The 22,426-nt window shown below is 40.6% G+C and overlaps 1 protein-coding gene across 4 annotated transcripts in view; it reads left to right on the top strand.

Annotated features, from left to right (window-relative positions):
* Positions 1-22,426, top strand: part of ZFAND3 (zinc finger AN1-type containing 3) — a 223,982-nt gene that overhangs the window by 99,483 nt on the left and 102,073 nt on the right. For 2 of the 4 annotated variants that reach the window (XM_053304978.1, XM_053304967.1), the window contains exon 4: positions 17,462-17,476. The exons of the other annotated variants lie outside the window; for them this stretch is intronic. In XM_053304978.1, coding sequence (XP_053160953.1) covers positions 17,462-17,476 — 15 coding nt within the window. The remainder of the gene's footprint in view (positions 1-17,461; positions 17,477-22,426) is intronic. 4 annotated transcript variants of the gene reach the window in all.

Genomic DNA, 22,426 nt, shown 5'->3' on the forward strand with positions numbered 1-22,426 from the left:
CTTCCTTTTCTTCATCTGATTTCCTGAATGGCTTTTAGATTTACAGTGCTCCCTGCTGCTGGTACAAGAGCCTAGAACTATGTGACTTTATATTCATCTATTGGTTTTGAATAGAGCCTTCTTCTAAAGCAAGTGTGAATATATTGTGGAGCTGATTTGGAGCTGGTGTTTGACCTGCAGGGATGATCTCCTGGTCTCAGTAGTAGTCTTAAAAAAAAAATCGTTAAAGTCTTGTAAACAGATTTTTAAAACTATTTAAAACAACTCTTTTAAATAGTTATTTTAAAACTACCTAAAATAGTCTTTGAAATCTTGTAAACAGTATTTCTGGGTTACTAACTGCTGCAGAGTTTAAAAACAACAAAGCTCTAACAGTATTATGTGATGGAGTATATAGCAGCATTTGCCCTGTTAACTTTCCCTGAAGATACCGCCTTCAAAATGTATTGCTAGTAATTGTGGTATTTGAATATTTCAGTTCTGCCATTTATATATGGAGATTTAGTATTCTGTTGTCAGCAGCAAGAAATTTCTAGATGCACAAAAGCCAGGCATGGTATGCTAGTATTCAATGAAAGGGGCAGTTATGCACTGAGCTGTCTGTTCAAGAACATCCTCTTGTGTATAAGAGGGCTGCAGTACAATTTCTCCTGCATTAGAGCCTGATAGAAGTTGGCACCTCAATTTGTGTTTCTCCATTAGGCTGGTGCTTTGTGGTGTATTTTAACAGCATTCAGGCTTGCCTTTGTAGCCTGTTGAGTGTCTAGTGCAAGACTGTTACTGAAGTCATTTTCTAACTAGCATTCTGAAGCTGGCAGCACTTGGTGTTCCTGTCCATTTTATATTGAGCTGATTCAGTGTACTTTTAAAAATGATGAAATAACTATTGCTTTAAATGTCTAAGTATAGCAATGAGACCAATCTTTACAGTATTCCAACAACATATATAGTTCTCTAAAATGATACAGAATGTTTACTTTATGTAACTAATTATTGTTCCAAAATGATTGATTTTAGAGTCACAATTGAATTAAGAACAGCCCTGCTGGATCAAGCCCAAGGCCTATATAGTCCAGCATTCTGTTTCCCACAGTGGCCCACCAGATGCCTCTGAGAAGCCCACAGGCAAGAGCAGAGGGAATGTGCTTTCTCCTGCTGTTGCTCCCCTGCAACTTGTATCTTAGGCTGCAGGTGGCCTATATCCCTCAGACTAGTAGCCTTTGATAGACCTGTCCTCCATGAATTTGTCTAAGCCCCCTTTTAAAGCCATCCAAGATAATGGCTATCATCACATCCCGTGGCAAAGAATTCCAAAGATTAATTATGCGCTGTGTAGAAAAGTGCTTCCTTTTGTTGGTCCTAAACCTCCTGGCAGTCAGTTTCATGGGACAATGACAATGCAGAATGAAGAGGGTGGTAAATATTTCCCAAGCTTGAACATGAAAGGAGCAATTGAATACTAGCTTCATATTCCACTGATAGATTCCATGTTACAGTCATTTAGGTACTAGGTGCCCAAGGTCTAATTCCTGGTTTATTATTGAATAGTCCTGTCCTGGTTACTTTCCATGTCTCTTCTGTGATTGCTTGGCAGATTTCACAATACATCTCTGAAGGTCTGTAGAGAGAAACAGAAAAGGCATATAGGAAACCTTTCACAGAGAGATGTATGTGAGAAAGTATACTTTCCTCTCTGGCAAAAAGCTGTGTGGCGTCTTTGTCTTGTGACTTCAATAGTCTCTTACACTTTTTGTGATGCTAATATCAAGTCCATCTTACTTCTAGCTCATTATCCTTGCTCTCTACGTGGCATGCGAAAACATCTCCAATTTAGTTGTGTGTACTCAGAAGATTACAAATGTTTAAAATATGACTTAATTCTGAAGAGACTTTTTGACATTGTCAGCAAGAAGCGGGGATAGGTTAAGGATTTGTCAGTATGGATAGCTTGTTGTGCCCCCCCCTTCTCATTCGCACTTCATGTATGCAGAGTGAGGGGGGAAGAAATCTTCTCTCCTGTCCACGTTTAGCAATTTGGTTGAATTATGGAAAAGCCTATCCTCTGTTTTGTGTATTTGCTCATTTGGAAACCTTGTATAGTTTATAAAGACACTAGTGATTTGTTCCCCAGCCTCCCTGTGGAGTTGGTTCCATATTACAATCTAATTCCACGTCCGTGTCGTGCACTCCTGAGCTGTTAATTTGTACATTTCGATGCAGTTTGTTTCATCGTGTTTTTGTAATCCAAACTGAATGTAACGAGCTGTGTGCTGTTGGGACCTTGCCTTGCCTTGCCAATTAGAACAAGTGGTTACTGAAAGAGAGAGAGTATGTTTTAAATAAAACATGGCACCACTGCATGGGATTAAGATCCTTTGGGAATAAAAAGAACTGTTTAACTCTTTCTCTCCAAAAAGGAGACCACCATTGAGAGGATGTTTTTAAAACGCCTATTACATTCCACTAAGAAAGGTAACCAAGTTTGTCTTTTGTTACAGTGTCAATGTTTTTCATTGGAGATGTGTTGGTTGTATAGAAATGCAGTATAGTGCTACGCATCTTCATGACTTTTGCTTATTGATAGCAAGTAGAAAACAATATAGGAAATACCAGTCACCCTCTTTCCTACGGCTTCTCCAACCTAGAATAATTACCTTGGTAGCCCTAGAGTTGTGGTGACTTACAAGAAAGCTTGTTTTTCCAAAGAAGGGGAGATATATTTGTATCACTTATTACTGGCATTAATTGGCTTGTAATGAGCACTGACCACCTGTAGACTTATTTTAAAATATGACTATATTGTACAGCCTTAATAAGAAACATTTGAAGCTACAAAAAATGGAAGTTTCTGTAGACTTGTGGGGTGGGGTGGGAGTCACTTGAATTCAGTAACAAAATGCTTTACTAGTATTTAGTATTGCTTGTCAAGATTGAGATATATTTACAGGGCTTCAGGGGGTGTATCTGCTGTGCTGACTATTTGCAGTACTGATAGAAACCAGCCAGTGGTGTCTTTTGTGTACATTATAATTCACCAAAAGCAAACTTGCTTCTTGAGAATTGTAGGAAAGTGTCAAAGAATTACTCAAGGGTACACAAGGTAAAATAGGTACCATTTATTTCCTTGTAAACTCTGCTTACCTCAGGACAAAGTTGTTTCCAGTGAACCAAGTCAACAATAAGAACCATTTATCTTTTTCTTCAATAATGGTTGGAAGTCTTGGGCATTGCCCTCTTACTAAAGATGTTTATCTTCTTATTTTTTAAAGGAAGACACAGATGCTGTACTTGTGAGGCAATGCTGCATTCTGAGTTGCTTTTAAAGCAGAAAAATGCTATTCATCATCCATATACTCATCTACTGTTGTCTTCCTGACATGAATATGAGTGCATTTTTTTCTCTTAATTAAGCTGACATGGGCACTTATGGGTTTATATACAACCTAAAATTAAAGGCTAAAATATCTGCTTTGTTCTAAAGGCCACATTATGTAGAGATTAAAGTCTGTTTTCCTAAAGCTCAACAGTAGGTCTGTTCAATCATTTGCCTCCAAATAGCTGAATAATACACACAGCCCTGCATGGCGGGGGGCGGGGGAAGTTCCAAATGCACACCTCAGTGCAGGATCCAGTTTTCTAAATGACATCCTATCGGTTCTGAGGGCCCCTTTAAAAGCATGGAGCCTGTTGCTGTTCAGCACCATCTTGGAGCAGGCGCAAGAAGCACTAGGTAGAGTCCTTTCCTGCCCTTTTCTCATAGAGCTCTATGGGAGAGACACCAGAAAGAACTCCACTTCCTAGTGCTCCCTGTGCAGCTTCCAGTATGGTGCTGGAATTCACAGGGCTCCATGGGCCCTCAGAACTGTTAGGGAGTTGATAAGAGAGCCATTTCCTGCATGGAGGTGAACATTGGGAACATTTGTCTCTGTGCAGTGCCATCAGGGTTGTGCACATTATTCACCTTCAGCTTTCAGAACCAAATAATTGTGCAATCCTATATAGTTAGCTGCAATCTATCACAGCTCCCTGAGTTATCTGTATAGTAAATATTAGCCATGTTCATACATTTTATTTGGGTGGGATGAGGCCTGGGGATATGTAACTAAAACTTTCTAATATACTTCAGTGGTCTTTTTTCTTTTTCTTTTATTTTCTTTTAAACATGGATAGTTAAGGCAATCTACAATTGCTAATTAAATAGTACGGAGTAGGTACCCATAATAGTTCTTTTTTTCTTTCAAATTGGACACTTGAATCAGTTGATCAACACTTTACATTCAGTAGTTAAATAGCCAACAGTAATTGCTCTATTAATATATTTGATAGTTGGATATTTAGAGTTGTGTCTAGCAAATTTTGAGTCCACTGGATGATGGCAATGGGAAAAAAGATCTTAGCATATTAAATAAAGTGAAAGGGTGGGGCTTTCTAGCTTAGAAAAAAGACTGAAGGGGCGATATGATAGAAGTCTATACTATTATGCATGGTGTAGAGAGAGAGATCATTTTCACCCTGTTGCATAACACTAGAACCGGGGTGGGGGGGGGCGGTTATCCCATGAAACTGATTACCAAGAAATTTAGGAAAAATAAATACTTTTTCACACAATGCTTAATTATCCTATGGAATTCTCTGCCACAAGATGTGGTGACAGCCACAAGCCTGGATGGCTTTAAGAAGGACTTAGATAAAATTATGCAGTACAAGTTTATCAATGGCTACTAGTCTGAGGGCTACAGGCCACCTCCAGCCTAAGTGGCAAGATGCCTCTAAACAGCAGTTGCAGGGGAGCAACAGCAGGAGAGAGGGCATGCTCTCATCTCTTGCCTGTGTCACTGAGGGAAACGGGATGCTGGACTAGATAGGTCTTGGGCCTGATCTAGCAGGGCTGTTCTTATGGGTGTGTGTGTGTGGGGGGGATATCCAAAACATAGATTTAATGACACTAATTTTGCATTGCTAAACTTCTTTGATTGATCCTTGAAAAGTCTTCTAAAGGGTGACTGAGGCAGCGGTGAGAGAGCACCTTTAAAAGTAGATTAAGGTTCTTAATGACCTGCTGGCGGCCGCCACCACTCCTCAAAGCCCCCTTGGCGCAACCCAAGTGTGCAGCACTCCTTCCAACTTATTCTGCTTTTAAAGGTGCCCTCCTGCCAACCCCCTGGACACACTTTAGAAGACTTTTCAAGGATTCCCCCCAGTTACATGGGAAGGAAGCCAGTGCAGAGGCTTAAACACTCTTATACACTGCATAGATAGTTGCCTACACAGTGCATTCAGTTCTGTAGTTGCATAGGCATGACGGACTGTTGCCAGGTCAGGACCCTATCATCACAGAGTACTTGTCATTAGGGGATAAAATCAGAATGTGCTGCTTCCATTTTTCCTTCTATGCTGATACCCTCAAGAGCAGCAAAACACTGATCTGCTTTTTTGCAAAAGTGGCTGGCTGAGGAATTATCCTGAAGATTATATCTGTGAGTTGTCCTGTTTTCTGTAATAATTTTTTTTAAATGTCCAGTTTGGTCTCAATTAGGAATATAAATAGAGCTGGGGTTTTTTTAATGCTTCTGTTGCCTTAGCTAGGAATATCATTTATATATTATGTAATTGATCCATGAAGATTGAATTTCAGCATTCTCTAAGTAGGTAAGGTTTCATGCAACTGCTCAAACTGGTCCTTTAAAAAGAAAAACAAGAATGCAGAAAGCAGTGGTAAGTGCTTGGCATTCACCATTCTGTTCAAAACTAAACCTTTAAAATTGCATTTATATTGTGTAGTCTCATTATTTTGAATGTATTCAGCCCCCCATAGAAAACAATTAATTAGCACTAAGTAGAGTGTGCCGTCAAATTGATTTCAACTCCTGGTGCCCACAGAGCCCTGTAGTTTTCTTTGGTAGAATACAGGAGGGGTTTACCATTGCCTCCTCCCTCACAGTATGAGATGATGCCTTTCAGCATCTTCCTATACTGCTGCTGCCCGACATAGGCGTTTCCCATAGTCTGGGAAATATGCCAGTGGGGAATTGACCTGGCAAACTTATGTTTGCTAGTCAAGCATTTCCCCGCTGCCCCACTAGAAGACATTTATATATCAGGCATATATAGGTAATAAGATTATACTATTTTTCTTGCTCGTGACTGGCCATTGCAAAACTTCTACATTCCACCTTACCAGTTTTGGATCAAAATTAGTTTTATATGCATTCAGTGTAAACCTCACTCAAATCAAATATAATCTGAGGTAAATAGCAAGTAGAAGCCAAGACTCCTATAACTTTCTTCAATATTAGTATACTGAATTTGTTAGCTGGCATCATTGTCATCTTCCTACATACCAAATGAGATGCACTGATTAGAGAGTCCATTGCCTGCCAGAATAAGGAACACTGTCTTTTTACATGGGCTTGTTTCTGAAAAAGCATTTCGTACAATAGCACTGTCTATACCAGAGCTTCCCCCCACCCCCAAGGGTACAGCTTTTTCTGTTCAGTAGGCCAGCATTTATTAGCAATTAGTACACGACTTTGTTTCATAGTCTGGAAGGAAGAAGGTTATGAACATCACATATGCCGGTGCCAACCTCTGAAGTGCAGTGGTGAGGTGTTGCTCCTGTAATGTGCACCTCTACTGCAACTGGAATTCAGTCTGAGGACAGCTGCTATGAAGAGGGTTGTCTTAAAGACTGCACTCCAACACTGGCCTGCCATGTGATAAGTTCATCTGGCTCTGTTGCTGTAACATGACACTCGGCCAGTTGCTTCCTTGTTAGCATTGTCCTATGCAGTATCTGGGAGAACCGATGGTGGCATGATAGCTAACTGCATTGGTGACTCCTCATATGTGATCAGGTTCTGCAGTACTGCAGTCACATGGGAAGAAGCTGCATTGCAGTGGTGGTCGTCTCACCTGAGGTCAATTCTGAGGCATTCACCTCAGTCCCTTTAATTTATTTACTTAAGTTAGAATATTGGCATACCATTTTTCCCCCTGCAAAAAGTTCACATAGCTTTTATTTAGCAGAGAAATAGAACGGAAGAAAGGGGAGAGTTGCATAGTTTGAAAATACTTAATTCTGACAGCTCTAAGATGCTGAAATGTCATCCCTAATTATTTTAATTTTAATATATTTTAACCTGTTTTAAGTTTTACATTGTTTTAATGTTTAAATTTAAATTTTGTTTTATTGTAAACCGTCCAGAGACATACGTTTTGTTGACTTGAGAGCCTATAATATTACCTGGTAGGCCTGAGCACTGCCAAAAATGTTGGATTCTGTCCAGGACAGCCCCTCCCAACTGTTATCAGGTTGGAGACCTGACACTGCTTGTGGACTCCACCTTCACCTCTCCTCTCTCTCCCCACCACTTACTTAATCCTGCTCATCCCAGAATGGAGAATGCAGGCTGTAACCAGGTGAAGGGAAAGGACAGGACATCTTTGCTCTGGAGGGAACACGCCTATGCAGGGGAGCTGCCTTCCATGGCTTGGATTTTAAAAGGGACTCTTCTTTTAACTTTCTTTCTCAGTCCTTTGAGTGGACCTTTCCTTCTAGGTCCTATGCGTGCGACTGCTTTTGGGTTTGGTAATTCCCCCACCCCCACCCCGATGCTGCAGTCACAAATGCAGTCCCAGGAAAAAACCAGAAGCATGTGCATGTTTCCTTTGGAGCAAAGATAAATCAATGCAGTCTGTCCTCTGATCCCCTCCCCCATCACAAGCTATATTCTGGGATGGACTGGATTTGTTCATTGAGGATGGAAAGGCGGAAGAGAGGGCAGCTGCGGGGAGGGTCTGACAGAGCTGTCAAATCTCCAGAATTCCATCACAACAGTAGGGAGCCTCCTGGCAGTTCCAGCTGTCTGCAGCTCCCTCCTGCCATGGTCGAACGCCAGCTGACTATTTCAGGCACCAGGCAAGTCTGTTCAACCTGACACATGCAAAACCCTATTGGCTGATAAGCTCTGAATATCCTTGATTTGAGAAGAATATTGAGACGGTATGCCCTTAGATTATATGTACAGCACAGGAAATGCAAGTCTCAGGCTGGAACCAGTAAATTATGTATGTGGTATGTTTAGTGTAGAGCAGGGTTGCACAACTCAAATGCCCTGGTGGGCTGGAACTAGCCACAACTTGGCGTGCAGGGGCCAAGGTCAAATTTTTAGCACATTATTATGTTCAAATTAAAAATATTATTAGTTACTTGTGGATCTATTCCTCCTGTCAGTGGACCCATAGTTTTAACCAAGGATATTGGCCAGAGAATAGGTCCTGCTTCTGCTCAATCAGTGGGGACCCTAGAGTGCATGCCAGCCCCAAACAAATGCCAAGTCCTCTCCTCTCCCTAAATGGTTGTTGTTTTAAGGTTGCAATGCTAGGCATGCTTACATGGGAGTAAGCCTCACTGGGCATACCATAGAGCATATTTCTGAGAAAGCATGCACAGGATGGTGCTATAAGGCAGTTTCCAGCTCCTGTCTTGCTACAAGATACCTGGGGGCCAGTAAAATAGTCCCTGCGGGCCGAATCTGGCCCCCAGGCCTTATGTTCTGCAGGCCTGGTGTAGAGGAAGGATCTGGATTGTTTAAGGAATTTCCTTTTCTTGTGGAAAGTCCTGTAGAAAAGTAGGACAATAAAAGCAAATAAGATCAGGATATGAAACTGAGCAATTTATACTACATTTAAAGTATAACTACAGTTGGCAACAGTAAAACAGTGTACTTGTGTGCTGTTTCCTTCAGTGACTTCCACATTAAATCTGCACAGTTGACTAACCAAAATAAATGTTTCAAAATGCCATAGAGTGGAATCAAGCAGCACTCTTCCAAGCTCCTGCCCCATCACCGATTAATAAAGATGCTGGAATTGGACTTTTCCTGGCAATTGAGCCTGTTTGATGCAGAACTAGATCATGTTGTCCTAGCAGTAGCAATAGCATGATAGCTCTAATATTGGGGGTCATTACTTTCTGTTAAGGAAACAAAGTAGAATTTTCTTTTGTAATTGTGCTAGAAAACTTATTTCACTTTATTTGGTTTTGGCCAGTAGCTGCTACTGACCTCTTTGTATCCTGTTTTCATGTCATCCATACCGTGAAGCAGTGGCGGGCAGAAAAGAAGACTGTGCTTGTGTGTTTATATATATACACACACACACACACACACACACACACACACACACACACACACACAACCATTTATATTAAGCTAGCTGCAGTTAACTTGCTAAAATGTGTTTTGCCCTTGTTGGCAAGCTGATGTCAGCGGTCAAAATTCTTTAGTTTGGCTTACCAGATTTGACTGATATTTTCCAGGTGTCATCATCTCACACTTTCTCTTCCAAACTTTACTCAGCACATTTTAATTGGCTTTTAAAATACTTTATAACACGATGACCCTTTTAAAAAAAAAAAGCAGTTCAGAAGCCGCTTGGACTTGAAGCTTTGCATGGAAATAGTTCTCATTAAAGGGCAACATATGGCCTTATCCAAGAGTAAACAGCTTTTCATCCATTCTGATGTTTTAAAAATCAAATTGAATATGCATAGTGAATTCATTTTTTATTGATTTTTGCATAGATTTATTTACTGTGTATGTTAGAATTTGCTACCTAAACATACACAGTGCTATGTTTTTAGCTTACGTAACATACAAGATTTATTCAGTTTTGTAGTTAATTCTTAGCCTAACTTCTGTCTTGGGTAGGTAGGCAGGAGATATTTATAAAGTACTGCCTCTGGAATGCTTTCCCCTCAGAAGCCTGTTGCCTCTGCATCATGTTAAGACCTGACTATTTCACTGTGTTTCTGTGGGAGTTTTGGCTGTTTGTATTGGATTTCCTAGTTTCTTGGCTTTGTTAGTGACTGCTACCTGCTAATTGCCAGCATCATTTTTGGCCATCAAGTTGCCTTTAGGAAGAAAGGTAACATAAACCTCTTTTAAAATAAAATAAGCATATAGAGAGAATACCACTTCTTGAGGGAAAGAGCAATATTATAAAGATTGCAAAGTGAAATCTTGCTTTGCTGCTAATCAAGAATTCTGTGGGGATACAAACAATATGTAGATAAGTGTTTTGTGATAAGCATTGTATACTTGGATTTTTAGAAGGTTTTAACAAAGACACTGACTGACATACAGAACAGCACCCCAAGCTGTGGGTGCTCTGCTGTGCTGTATGTCAGCACAGGTTTACACACTAGCTGTGCTGCTGCATGCACTTTTTAAATTAAGAAAAATCCACATAGTTGTGCTAGAGCAGTAGTGTTGCACAAATGCCTAAAATTGCACAAACACAGCTGTGCGACACTACACTGTGTCCACAATGTGGCTGTTTCCAGTGGCTGTTGTATTGTACAACTGCATGTGCAGTTTTAATAAGTACTAGCTTAACTGACGCAGACCATCTGCACGCTAGTACTTGATTGCTCCCCTCACCCCCTCACCTCAGAGATTTCTCCATCCTCACCTGAGCTACACTCCTGCTCCTTATCCATCAGGTTGCTTCCCTCACTCTCACCGCTCTTGGTCACTCCTCCATCCCTTTACTCCATTCCCCTCACCCCTCTTTGTCATGGCTGCAGTGTTGCTGGTGCCCATTTGCTAAGCTGCAGCCACCTATCCCCAGAGATCTCCTCACCCAAGCCCCGCTCCTGCTCTTCCCTACAGGAGCAGCAGCAGCAGCAGCAGTTGACCAGGCCCTTCCTCGCTGCCGCCACCACCATGGCCACTTGTGCCTCTCAGGCCGCTCACAGGCCTTGGTCCCTTGCTTTCTTGCCTGCCTCAGCCAATGGCCTTGGTAGCCCCAAACAGCAACAGTGGTTGACTTGGCCCTTCCTTGCTGCCAGTAGGTGTCACCATGGCCACTTGTTCCCCTCAGACCTCTGAGGCCTTCTTCTAACCAGTAACAGTCTCATTCCAACTGTCCTTAAGCATTACAGGTTCCTCCTCCCTGTCTGCATATGGAATCCCCACTGCCCAATCACCACAATGCTTCTGCTCACGAACTCTTGTGAGAGCTGCCACACACAGGATTAGCCACGGGAATGCTTTAGAGAATTTAGAGAATATATATATACAGAGAGAGAGAGAGAGAGAAGATAGAAGACAGCTATTGTGTGATGACTTGGCTGTAAATATCACAAATTGCATCCTGTGGTTGGGGCTCTCCTGTCAGTGGAGGCAAGTCTTACTGATATTTTATTACTTACTAATTTAGCACCAAAAAGTGTACTATATAGTTCCTGCACAGCATGTTTACAATTTTATAGGTGTACTGTATTGGCTGGTTCCACCAGAGCTGTGTGAGCTGATCCTTAGTTTTATGCAATTTATTTCTTCTGTAATGTGAGTACTCTTATGCAGGCCTACAGACTTGTCACAAATGTTATACAATTAAGAGAACAGGCTTTTGTGAAGACTGAGGGCCTGCAGAAACTGTTCTGACATCTGTTAATAATTAATGTTAAAACCTCTGTAGCATTCATTCACAGTGCTGTCCTGTTTGTTTGTTTTTGCCAGATATACCAGTTCCAGATGTGCATATCTGTACCCCCACACACACACACACTCTTTTCCCATCTGTGGTAGATCTCTACTGGTGGCTGTCTGATACAAGCATCTCCCTTTTTATGGTAAAAATATAAGCAGTAGCTTGGCAAAAGAGAATAAGTCTAGTTAATTACAAGTGTTAAATATTGATTTATAAATTAGATGATGATTTAAAGTTAGTGGAATTCATTGGGTGCTTGTCAGAGGAGAAGACGAATGGAAAAAGCAGTGCCTTTCCATTCATGACAAGATCCCAAAATGCTTATTAAAATGGAATTCTGTATTCTACACCTAGTACAGACTTTAGTAGTCTGTTTGCCACTTCCCAATCCTCATTTGACAGTACCTAATGTCTCCCTCTGCCATGGCACAACATTTTCTAAAAATTCCTTTGTCACAATAATGCCTGGCTCTTTTAGAGCTGCTACTTGTTCATTATGCTAGTTTTAATACAACCATTTTCATTTGTAACCAGTTATTTTAAAAGATCAGTCTCTGTTCAAGTTCTAAATCCAGATATTTGCATTTGATTAAAGTGGAATGGCACATGAGCACTAGTGAGCTGCTTTTTCTTCTTCTGGGAGGGGTAGGTATACTCCTGTCAACTAATACACAGGGCAGCGCCTTCCTTTCCATCTGGCTTCCTGCTACATCCTTGGGTCTTGTTGTGATCTCACCCTCCCTTTTCTTTGATACTAGCCCGTCTTCTGGCATCATGTAGGTATGAGATTTCCAGGGGAATTGGGCAAGATTCAAGGGGCTTACTTCAGGGAATGGAAGCAATTTTGGCATCTGGGAGGATTGCCCACTCATGTCCCTTCTGAGCAGCAAATTTGTTGTGAACGTGCTTGGAATGGTTCACAGCCAATGAAGAGATCTCCCCTTTGCCAGCTGAGGCAAGGCTTATGTTTCCTTGGAGAAGGTTGCTTCTGACACGTACTGTTCTGCTATCTGTTAACAATTAGATATTAAAACCTCTGTAGTAGCACTTCACTGGTTTTCTTGGCACAGGAAACTTAAACTGAACGTGATTTTTTCCTGATACATTTAGAATTTGCTTTCTGAATTGTACCTGTTGATTTGAAGCAAATGGAAAATGTCCTGCTTGAAGCCTCTGATCCTCTTTCCTTTCTGACTTTGCTGCTGGCTGTAAATTGCAACTCAGGTGGTTAGATTTTTTTTTCTGCTGTAAGTTAATATTGGATTGTACAGAAAAGGTATTAATAGGCTCTCAAATGTGCCCTGCCCTATTAGCAAGAATATACAGTGATACAAAAATGAATTTGTCAAGAGTTTTATGGCTCCATGATCTATTGTACAATATTAATCCTGCAGCAGTGTTATTAAGTCATTTTTCATCTCCCCTCAAATTAATGTTGACATTCTATTACTGGAATTGTTCTTGTCCCCAGATTAAAACAAAAAACGGGGGGGGGGAATCTTCCCTGCTAGAATATTAAAATTAACTGTAGCATAAGCAGTACCTTGCTTGAAGTAGAATCCTCCTACTACAACTGCAGTGTAAATCTATTTCTGTACTTCATGCTTGCTTTCTAGCATGAAGACATTGCTGTCTCACACCATCAAGGGTGTGAAAAGAGAGATAGAGGACAAATTACAAGTGTTTGGGTTAAGAGGTATCTCTTTATTTTGCAGTCTGTGTCGAACTTAGGTAAACCCAACTGTGAATACTTACGCTGAATGCACTCCATCTTTTATAACTACTGTGTATGTCAGTCAGTCATAGCTTCCTTTTCTTTGCTTTAATATTACAAAACACCCCTCATCCCATGACTAGACAATATTTTTTTTTTTGGCTCTCTGATTTTTGTGACCATTTGGCTATTCAGTCAAAAAATATATACACTTTGGCACAGTCATGCAAGCTGGGATTGCACCTAGCTCCCACAACAAGAAGGATGTTTATAGGTGTGAAACCAGATCTTTGGCAGTTATGGTTGGGATCCAAAAAGCTATGTTATAGATGTATCTGAAGGCTTGGGCATATCTAGTGAAATTTTTTTGGGCATATTTTGGTGAAATTGTCACCAAGTGAATCCAAAGCAGCTCCCCATCCCCCACACAAAAAATCGCATCAAAATATGATGTAATAAAACAGAAGCAGTAAAAAATATGACAATCGGTTATCAAAAGTCGAGTAGCAAAAAACAAAACCAAAGTCTAATGGAAGGCCAACTGAAACAGAACAGCTCTTGGTTAAAGCTAAACAGGGAGGAGATAAGCCAGATATCAGGAGATGGGGAGTTCCAAAGAGCTGGGGCTAGCACAGAAAAGGCTTGCCAACTATACTTCAGAAGCTGGTGAAAGTTCAGAAGAGCCTGACGGTCTGATCTTAAGTGTGGAAGTAGGTGGTCCTTCATGGGTTATTTCCTGGGTCCGAGATGGAAACACACACACAAACACACAGATGAAAGGTGAATAGATGTCATTTTAATCAGAGAAAGATAAAGGAGTGAAAAACTTACATCGCTCAAACCACACACACTCACGGGGATCTCATTGTGGTAGGGGATGTGGCTCTGGCAGGTTCCGTGGCTCTGTACACAGCAGTCCGTCGGTGAGATCCAATTAGCACTCCAAAAGCGGCTGCCTTTTATCATTAATTACAAATAAACTCCACTTGCTGGCAAATGGGGCCCGCATGAGCAAAGCATAGATAAATGCAGGTGCCCAGAGAAAGATGGTATAATGACCAAGTTTCTCACACAGAACGCTGATAAGGCAATGCAGCTAATTATATCACTAACTGAAACAAGGAACTCAGCAGAGATGAGAGGCAGAGAGAATGCTTTATACATGAAGCATAATATAAATAAATAAATATATTCCACTATCAAGTAAAATGGCTGTCCTATGCCTTCTACACAGGGACTGGCACATGCACCCCCAACACACACACCCCTCTGTTTTGGCTTGGGTTTGAGCTGGTCCAGTGTTAGAAAAGTGTTTTTTTTTTTTTTTAAGCCTTTTTTTAATAACTCACTCCTGGGCCAAGGGTAATTTCCCCCCCTCCGGTGGGTGCTGCCACTGCCACAGGGGGGTTGTCTTTGAAGCTCCCCCCACCAGCCTTCTCCCAGCCTTTTCCTGGGCATGCAAATAGCCGGTGTGCATATGTGGCGGCCTTTAAAATTCATTTATTTATTACATTTATATCCCTCCAAGGAACCCAGAGCGGTGTACTACATACTTGAGTTTCTCCTCACAACAACCCTGTGAAGTAGGTTAGTCTGAGAGAGAAGTGACTGGCCCAGTGTCACCCAGCAAGTATCATAGCTGAATGGGGATTTGAACTCGGGTCTCCCCGGTCCTAGTCCAGCACTCTAACCACTACACCACGCTGGCTCCCCACGCGCCAGGATTGGGCCAGAAAGACCTGAGAATGGGACTGGGGGGGGAGGCTGGCAGGGAGGGAAGCTTCAGAGACACCCCCTGTGGCAGCATCCCCTGGAGGAAGCAAAATTACCCCAGACCCGTTAGCAAATTTTTAAAATTTTATTTAAATGCTTAGAACCCTGTTTTGGCTCGAGGTCTAGCTGAACTGGGCCCACTCTGGCTCAAGGGCAAACTCTCGAGCCGGTTCACACATCCTTACCATGTCTTAGTACTAAGGAAAGGGGATAGATGTTTGGGATGGAAGTTTAGAGGATTAGAACAAAGACACATTCATAGCTATCTGCTGGGTGGGGATCATCTGTCCACCAGGGTGTCTCTCCATTTGTGTAGGTGTGCATGAACAAAATGAATCAAGGCAACTGAATGAAACTCATGGGGGAAGGATCTTATAGTCCAAAACATGACCTGAGGGCCTTTGTATGTGGGTACCAACAGAAAGGTTTTGAATACTTGAGTCCATGCAAGGCGTGATTCTGGGACAGCATTGTATACATCCTGGGCAATGATTTAGGTGTTCCCCTTAAAGGTTTATCAACAGGTGTCCTGCCAGAGGCACACTAGGAAGAAAGAACAGAGGAGAGGCAGCATGACTCACCCAAAACTATTGCAAAAGGGAGGGAAAGTGTTCTTGGAAACTTCCTTTTCTGTGAAAGCTCATTAAGGGGGAAGGAAACTTGCATTCCATTGCCCTTTGTTTCCTTCATGCACTTTTAGGCTAGTCTGCCCTGACTCTCTGTACATGCTTAGATGCAGTCAGAGTGGCTTATCCCTGTACCTTTGCAGCTACACTAATGACCTGAGTGTACTAGGAAACACCTAATTAGGACAATTCTTCATGTGTCTGGAATCTCAGGAATGCAACAGGCTAAGACTTCACTGCCTTGTAGGCTGAAATGACCATATTTCTGGTCTGGGGATCAAGGTGCGCAAACATGGCAACACAATACAGAAGCGCAAAACCCCATAGGCATGCAGAATTTCATTGTGAGGCTTTTTATGCTTTGGTCTACACAAGCATAGTATGTAAATCTGTTAGATAATATGCAAATCAAAGGTTGTCAATGCTCAGCTCAGATAGCTAGGAATTTCTGTCTGGGTATGGTGCAGCGGGGAAATGACTTGACTAGCAAGCCAGACATTGCCAGTTTGAATCCCTGCTGGTATGTTTCCCAGACTATGGGAAACACCTGTATCAGACAGCAGTGATATAGGAAGATGCTGAAAGGCATCATCTCATACTGCGTGGGATGGTAATGGTAAACCCTTTCTGTATTCTGCCAGAGACATCTGTGGTCACCAGGAGTCAACACCAACTCAATGGCACACTTTACCTTTACCTTTAAGAATCTTAGTTGAATAATAATTGATTAAGTCTACATATGGATAAAAATAATTCTGGAAGAAAACCTTCCTTATCTTTAAATAATGTGCAGATGTGTTGCAGCAGGCACCATATTAGAAGAGACATTCCTTCCTGTGTAAAAGGAGCAATGCCACTTAAAAGATTGTCCCTGACACCCAAGGTTTTTATAAGTAAAAAAATTAGCAAGTTCCAAAAATCTTCCCAAATTTATAATCTTTGTAAGTAATTAAAGGATTTGCAATTGAATAGATTAACCCATTGTCTAATTCTTGTAGTTGTTTTTATACCATGTATATAAATTGCCAGAAGGTATACAATGAGCTGTGAGGGGAAATCCATATAGTTCAAAATGTTGGCACGTAATGTACTTTTAGCATCTGAGTCACACAACTGAATTACAGCATGATAAAGTTGATAAATGTTAGCATAGATTAGTAAGAAATTGCAATTTGTATGTATCGCCAAGAGAGAGAGACTTCTTTTTCACCTTCTTTGAGTTTCTATTCCACAAAAGCTCAAAACAAAATAAAGGGTAACTTATGGGATAGATAAGAATGTACCTTCTTTGTAGGAGCAGGCGGTGTCATCCACCTGAAATAGGTGCTGCTGGGAATATAGGATCTGTTTGCCCACTATAATGGAATGACTGGGTGTATTATGCAGGAAGGAGTGAGAGCAAAAATATTGTATGCCCTTTGTCACTGCTTTCTGTTTTAACCTAAAATATGTGGCTTATTTGCCCAGTTGCCTCTTGCTGAATGAATTGAGCACTGTGTAATATCTACATGCCAGTGAATGCCAGTCAGACAGACCCACACTGGCATAGGCAGTGCTTAAGTGCTAATATACTGGGAGCATTAAAACTTTATAAAGTTGAATTTTATTACAGTACTCCTCTAGACATATTTTTGATTTTGCGCTCATGTTACCTTATCAGCCAGCAAAGGCTATTTTAAATTACAATTCCCTTTTTCAGTATGGTGAAGCATAGTATGAAAGGTGTAGAACTGAGAATTAGATGTTTCATCTCTACATGGCTGTGGATTATGCTGCCACCTATCTGGTTTATTGTTACCTCCTGGATGTATTTTATTTCCAACTAAGCAGCTTTTCATGTCCTTGCTTTTAGATCTTGCTTCAAGAAGTGAGTGAAATATACAGCTCTGTCAGTATGCAGTACGCTGCAGCATGTATTAAGGAGAGATCTCCATATCTGGAGTAGCTGTTTTCATCTTAAAGCCATGAAGGGATCCCTGCCTTGTTTTTTCAGTGTTAAGAGTTCTTTACAAATCTGAAGACTCGTAGCAGCTTCATCTCTTTCAAATCTGTGCGTCCCAAACCCGTGGTGTTTAAGGATTGTGCCCTGGGAAACAGATGGACATTAAAATATTAAATAGCATCCTTTATAGTATTTACATTATAAGAGAGGGAGTAAGTAAATGTTTATCTTTTAGCTTATAAATAATATCTTACCATTCTGCCTTCCACCCATATTTATATGTGGCAAATGTGATCTGCATTCTAAAAGTACCATTCTCCTATTTATGCTGGCTGTCATTTAAATTGATTGGGTCTTTTCTTTTAACTCTTGTAATGGAGTTTCAGAACTGTTTTGTTTCCTGGTCTAAGCCTTTAAATTTGTTCACCCTTGAAGTGCACTGAGCTATGTGCAGAATAAATATTTTGTCTCTGCTGATTACCTTTTCTCAGAAAAAGGAAACCAGCTTTAAATCCACTTCTGACAATGATGACTGGACCTACCTTTAAAAAAAAAATATGGAGGGATGGAAAATGGAAATCATAATCAGAAAATAACTAAAAGTGATTGTTTGAAACATTTAAATGTTTGATTTTTTTTCAGGTTCTCTCACTTATATTTCTCTTGTTGCACAATATGCTGTTAGATGTGTGTTCAGAAGAGATGTCTGGTCTAATTTTGGCTGTTTTAACTAGTATTAATGGATTTGAGGGAGCTGTGGGATTGGATGCTCCTATCCCCCTTCTCCCGTGGCCAAATTCCCTCTTTCCCACCCACCCTCTGAGTTCAGCATTACATATGGCTGAAGAGAACCACATATAACATGGTTGGATCCTGAAAGGAATTGATAAGGTGGAAGGGACTAGGGTCTAATGGCAGATTGAGGTATGTAATCCCACAGTGCACTCCTGAACTATTAAACCTAGTTATCAATGGCTAACTAGTGTACTGGCACTCTAAGGCAGATGTGTACTCACCGCCGCCCCTTCTCTCTGTAGTAGAAAAGGCTGAGACAATTAGATTTGGCCACTGGTTTCTCATAGTGTCTCTCCTGAAATAACAAAGAATGAATAACAGTCACTTCTGGAATTCACTAAATATTCTCTCCATGAGGGTTTTGGAATCTCAACAAAGAGCCAGTGCCTTCATTGTTAAAGAATGCATAAAGATGTTATTAACATACAGCTAGCTGTTCTTTCTGAACACAGCTTAGAAATGGTGTAGCATATAACAAGGCTAGCTCATTATTGCCTTTTGTCTTAGAATGCTAGGCACTGAAGAAATGAGATAAAGAAACTGCAGCAGTTACTGACTGTATGGGGGAAAGTCCTATGAGCCACTAGATGGCAGGATCAACACAATAAGGAAATGTAAAACTTCAGATGACAATGATGAATTAAGAAACTGATTATTACAGTGGCTTGGCCATATTTATATAGCAGTGGATATATACATGAAAGCTACCCATTTTAGAAAAAGCTATATAAATATGGCCAAGCCACTGGGTAGAAAAGGATTTCTACCATCAGTTGAAACCTAGTCTTTTGCAAGAGAATAGTGAGTTCTGCTTGCCTTCCCAACCACCACCACCACTACCCCAGCACTCTTTGTGGTGTGTGCTTCCTCCATGTTGACAAGAAATAACCCTAGCAGCAGAATTCAGTAAATTGATCACTGACCTGGGCCCCATAGAGAAAGGAAAAATAAGTGTAACTCAACTCATTGAGTGGGTTGACACTGGAGAAGCCATTGCTGTGTCCAGAGAGCTCTTTGGGCATAGTACCAGCCTCCCCAGGTTCCTCCCACCCACCGGTTACTTGAAATAGTATTCCTTCTCTCTGAAAAATTCATGAGGAAAAGGGTTTACTCAGTGAATTTTCATGGGTCCCTACTTACTTTCTTATAATAACAAAGAGATCCAACATGAGAGCAAATGCAAGGATGGAATATCTGGGCAATGTTTATTTTATTTTTATTTATTTATTATTACATTTATATACCGCCTTTCATTAAAAACAATCCCAAGGCGGTTTACAAAAGTTAAAAAACTTTTTGTAATAAGGGATTGTGTGGGAGGGAGAAAATATGAGAGAGGGCATAGCCACATAGGACTATCCCACTCCCCAAAGGAAACAGCAGCTATAGACTCCAGACCGAAATTATGTTGAACTGCCATCTCGTTGCTTTGCTGTGGCACAGCCTTCATTCCAAAATGTAGTTAAGTTTTCCTGGAAGTCGTAAAGTCAATTGGCCCAAGAAAGAAATGACACCTTTAAGTATACCCAGACTGGAACTGAAAATGAATTGAAACAGCTTATATGGGTGGGTAGATAGAATAAAGAGTAGAAGTAAATCTCAATTAACCTATTCATGATGGTTAGCCTGTATAAAAATCCCTGGTTTTTTTAAACAAGTTCTTCTATGGATAATCTTGTTAATCTTGTTAATCTGCTGTTCATTATGCAAAAACAGACTGACATGGTCTTGGACTTCTAAAATATTTTTGGAAATCTTTTATGCTCCCACTATGCTTAGTGGCAAAAATACAGTTCTTTTAATTGAGGATGGGGCTTTTTTCCATGATTGCCCCCTCTTTTCACAAAATGGTTGCCGCATCAGAGGCCACTTAAAAGGAAACCAGCTATCAGGTTTTCCCATTGGATTATTATTGATTTGTAAATGCTACATGCAGGGTTTTTTGTTAGTTTTCTTAATGCTAATGGATGGCAGGATGTGTAATAATTACACCTCATGAACTGCTTGGCATATGGAGTAGCTGCCACATGGACACATTCTCAATAACCTCTGACTTGTTTATTTGATGCATCATCACAAAACTATTGAGTGGTGGTAAATTCCACAGAGCATATATAAAGAAGTGATGTGTAGTCCATTGATAGGTTTTTCGAAATGTATAGCTGCTTTAAAAATACCTTTGATCTTGATAAGCATCCCATCAGTCTTTTCCATATACATGTTTCTCCTGCTGATTACATAGATTCCAGTTGCTGAAGTTTGTACAGTAGTACGTTTCTTGTAATTTCACATGCAACAAAACAATCAGTGCCTTGCATCAATAAAAGTGCTGCGAACATATGTGAGAACTTGCAGCTCTGTGCAGTAACTGACAAGAGTGAATACAGATGTGCTTCAGCACATGCTGTTCAAGATTCTTTTTTTTTAAAACTTGTCTGTATGTTCCTAAGGTATGTGTATTCTGCTGTCATTTTTAAAGAAATGAAGAGCTGCTTTTGAAATGTACATCCCTACCTGATTTGACAGTTCTTAGAGGAAAATCTCCCTTTGCTATACAGCTAGTGAAGTAACAGTTGATCAGCTCCACTGAATGTGACAGTGAATGAATGGAAAAGAGAGAGGTTAGGATAGAAAAGAGAAGGTGACAGCATCATAATGCAAGAGACACTTGTGAGAGAATATTAGGTCTATCAATGCATTGTACTGTGTCAAGGGCACAGAAGAAGCTATTGACTCTTGTACAGATTCTATTAACTAGCTTTTTTGCTCAATTATGGAACATTCTTGGTTGAAATTTAATTTCTTAGGTTGAAATACAAGCTGTTTCCCCCCTCATGCTATGTTAGTGAAAGGCAGTCCATTTGTATTTGATGTTTCAGGATTTGTAGAAGGCTTAAAAACAAAACAAACCCTGGAACCTCTTCCTTTTTAGGGGGCAACAGTACAATCTTTCAGGATCTATTGCTAGTCTGTCCAAGCTCTTATCATAGATACAGTAATTGACTGACATTTCATTTGTCTTAGACCCAGACTTCCTGATTACTTCTGTTCCCATGTGTTGGGTTTTTTAAATTAGAGGGTTAAAAGTGACTACAGCTCATAGCAAGCAATGAAACCGAGAGAGATTTAGCAACTTTGCAGTGTGGCCCAGCATTATCTCCATAATGTAGATTGAGGTGGTTGTAACAACCACTCTGTATTAGCATTCATCTGAAATGTGGAGACCCTAAGTGGCTTTTAACAACTATCTAAAAAAACTCTAAGAATGGTCACTCTAGTGTTAGCAAGTTACAACATTTACTGTGATAGCATGGATGTTATCAGCAATATTGCAGAACAATTATAGATATACAGAAGTTTCAGATGAACCAATTTAGCTAACCGTGTCAATGTGTTGAAATCAGTCATGTTGAAACTGGTTTCTACATCAAAAGAGATCCCATACAGAATACACCGACCTAAGGTTGTAGCAAAGGCACATTTATTCACTCAACACCCCCCCCCCCCCGTTATGATCCATTGAATGCAGGTGTCTTGTGTTCCATTCTTTTGTGTGCCTGCAGACCCTTTGTGCTTTTGGCACTCTGACCCTGTAATACAGAGATTCCAAGTGTGTGTTACGTGTTTCTGTGGTTATAGAGTTAAACTAGTATACAGTTCTGATACAGCAGGATTCCTAGCCTTCAAGAAGTGGAGTCTTACATACTTAATCACCCTAACAAAGGGCATGGATGGAAAAAAGTATAAGCCAAATCTGCATATACACTCAAATGATATAGAGAATAGCCTATAAATAGCTTTCAGACTTCTAAAATTGGACTTTAATCACTGGTCATACTCTTAAAAGCTACCTGTTGTATGCTGGGGGTTATAGGTAAAATAGTCACAGCTCATTTAAAGTAGTTTATAGCATAATGGATTCTGTGGAGGCACTGAAGTATTCTGTCATCTGCAGAAGAAAACAACAGGTAACTAACTTTGCAAGTTTGTGCCTATGAGGCTGGGGCTTTTCTAATGATTACATCTGTTAGAAAGGAGGATGTCCTCCTAACATGCCCCATGTATGTAAACAGTACAGTA

This window comes from Hemicordylus capensis, chromosome 1 (genome assembly GCF_027244095.1).
Source record: "Hemicordylus capensis ecotype Gifberg chromosome 1, rHemCap1.1.pri, whole genome shotgun sequence".
NCBI lineage: Eukaryota > Metazoa > Chordata > Lepidosauria > Squamata > Cordylidae > Hemicordylus > Hemicordylus capensis.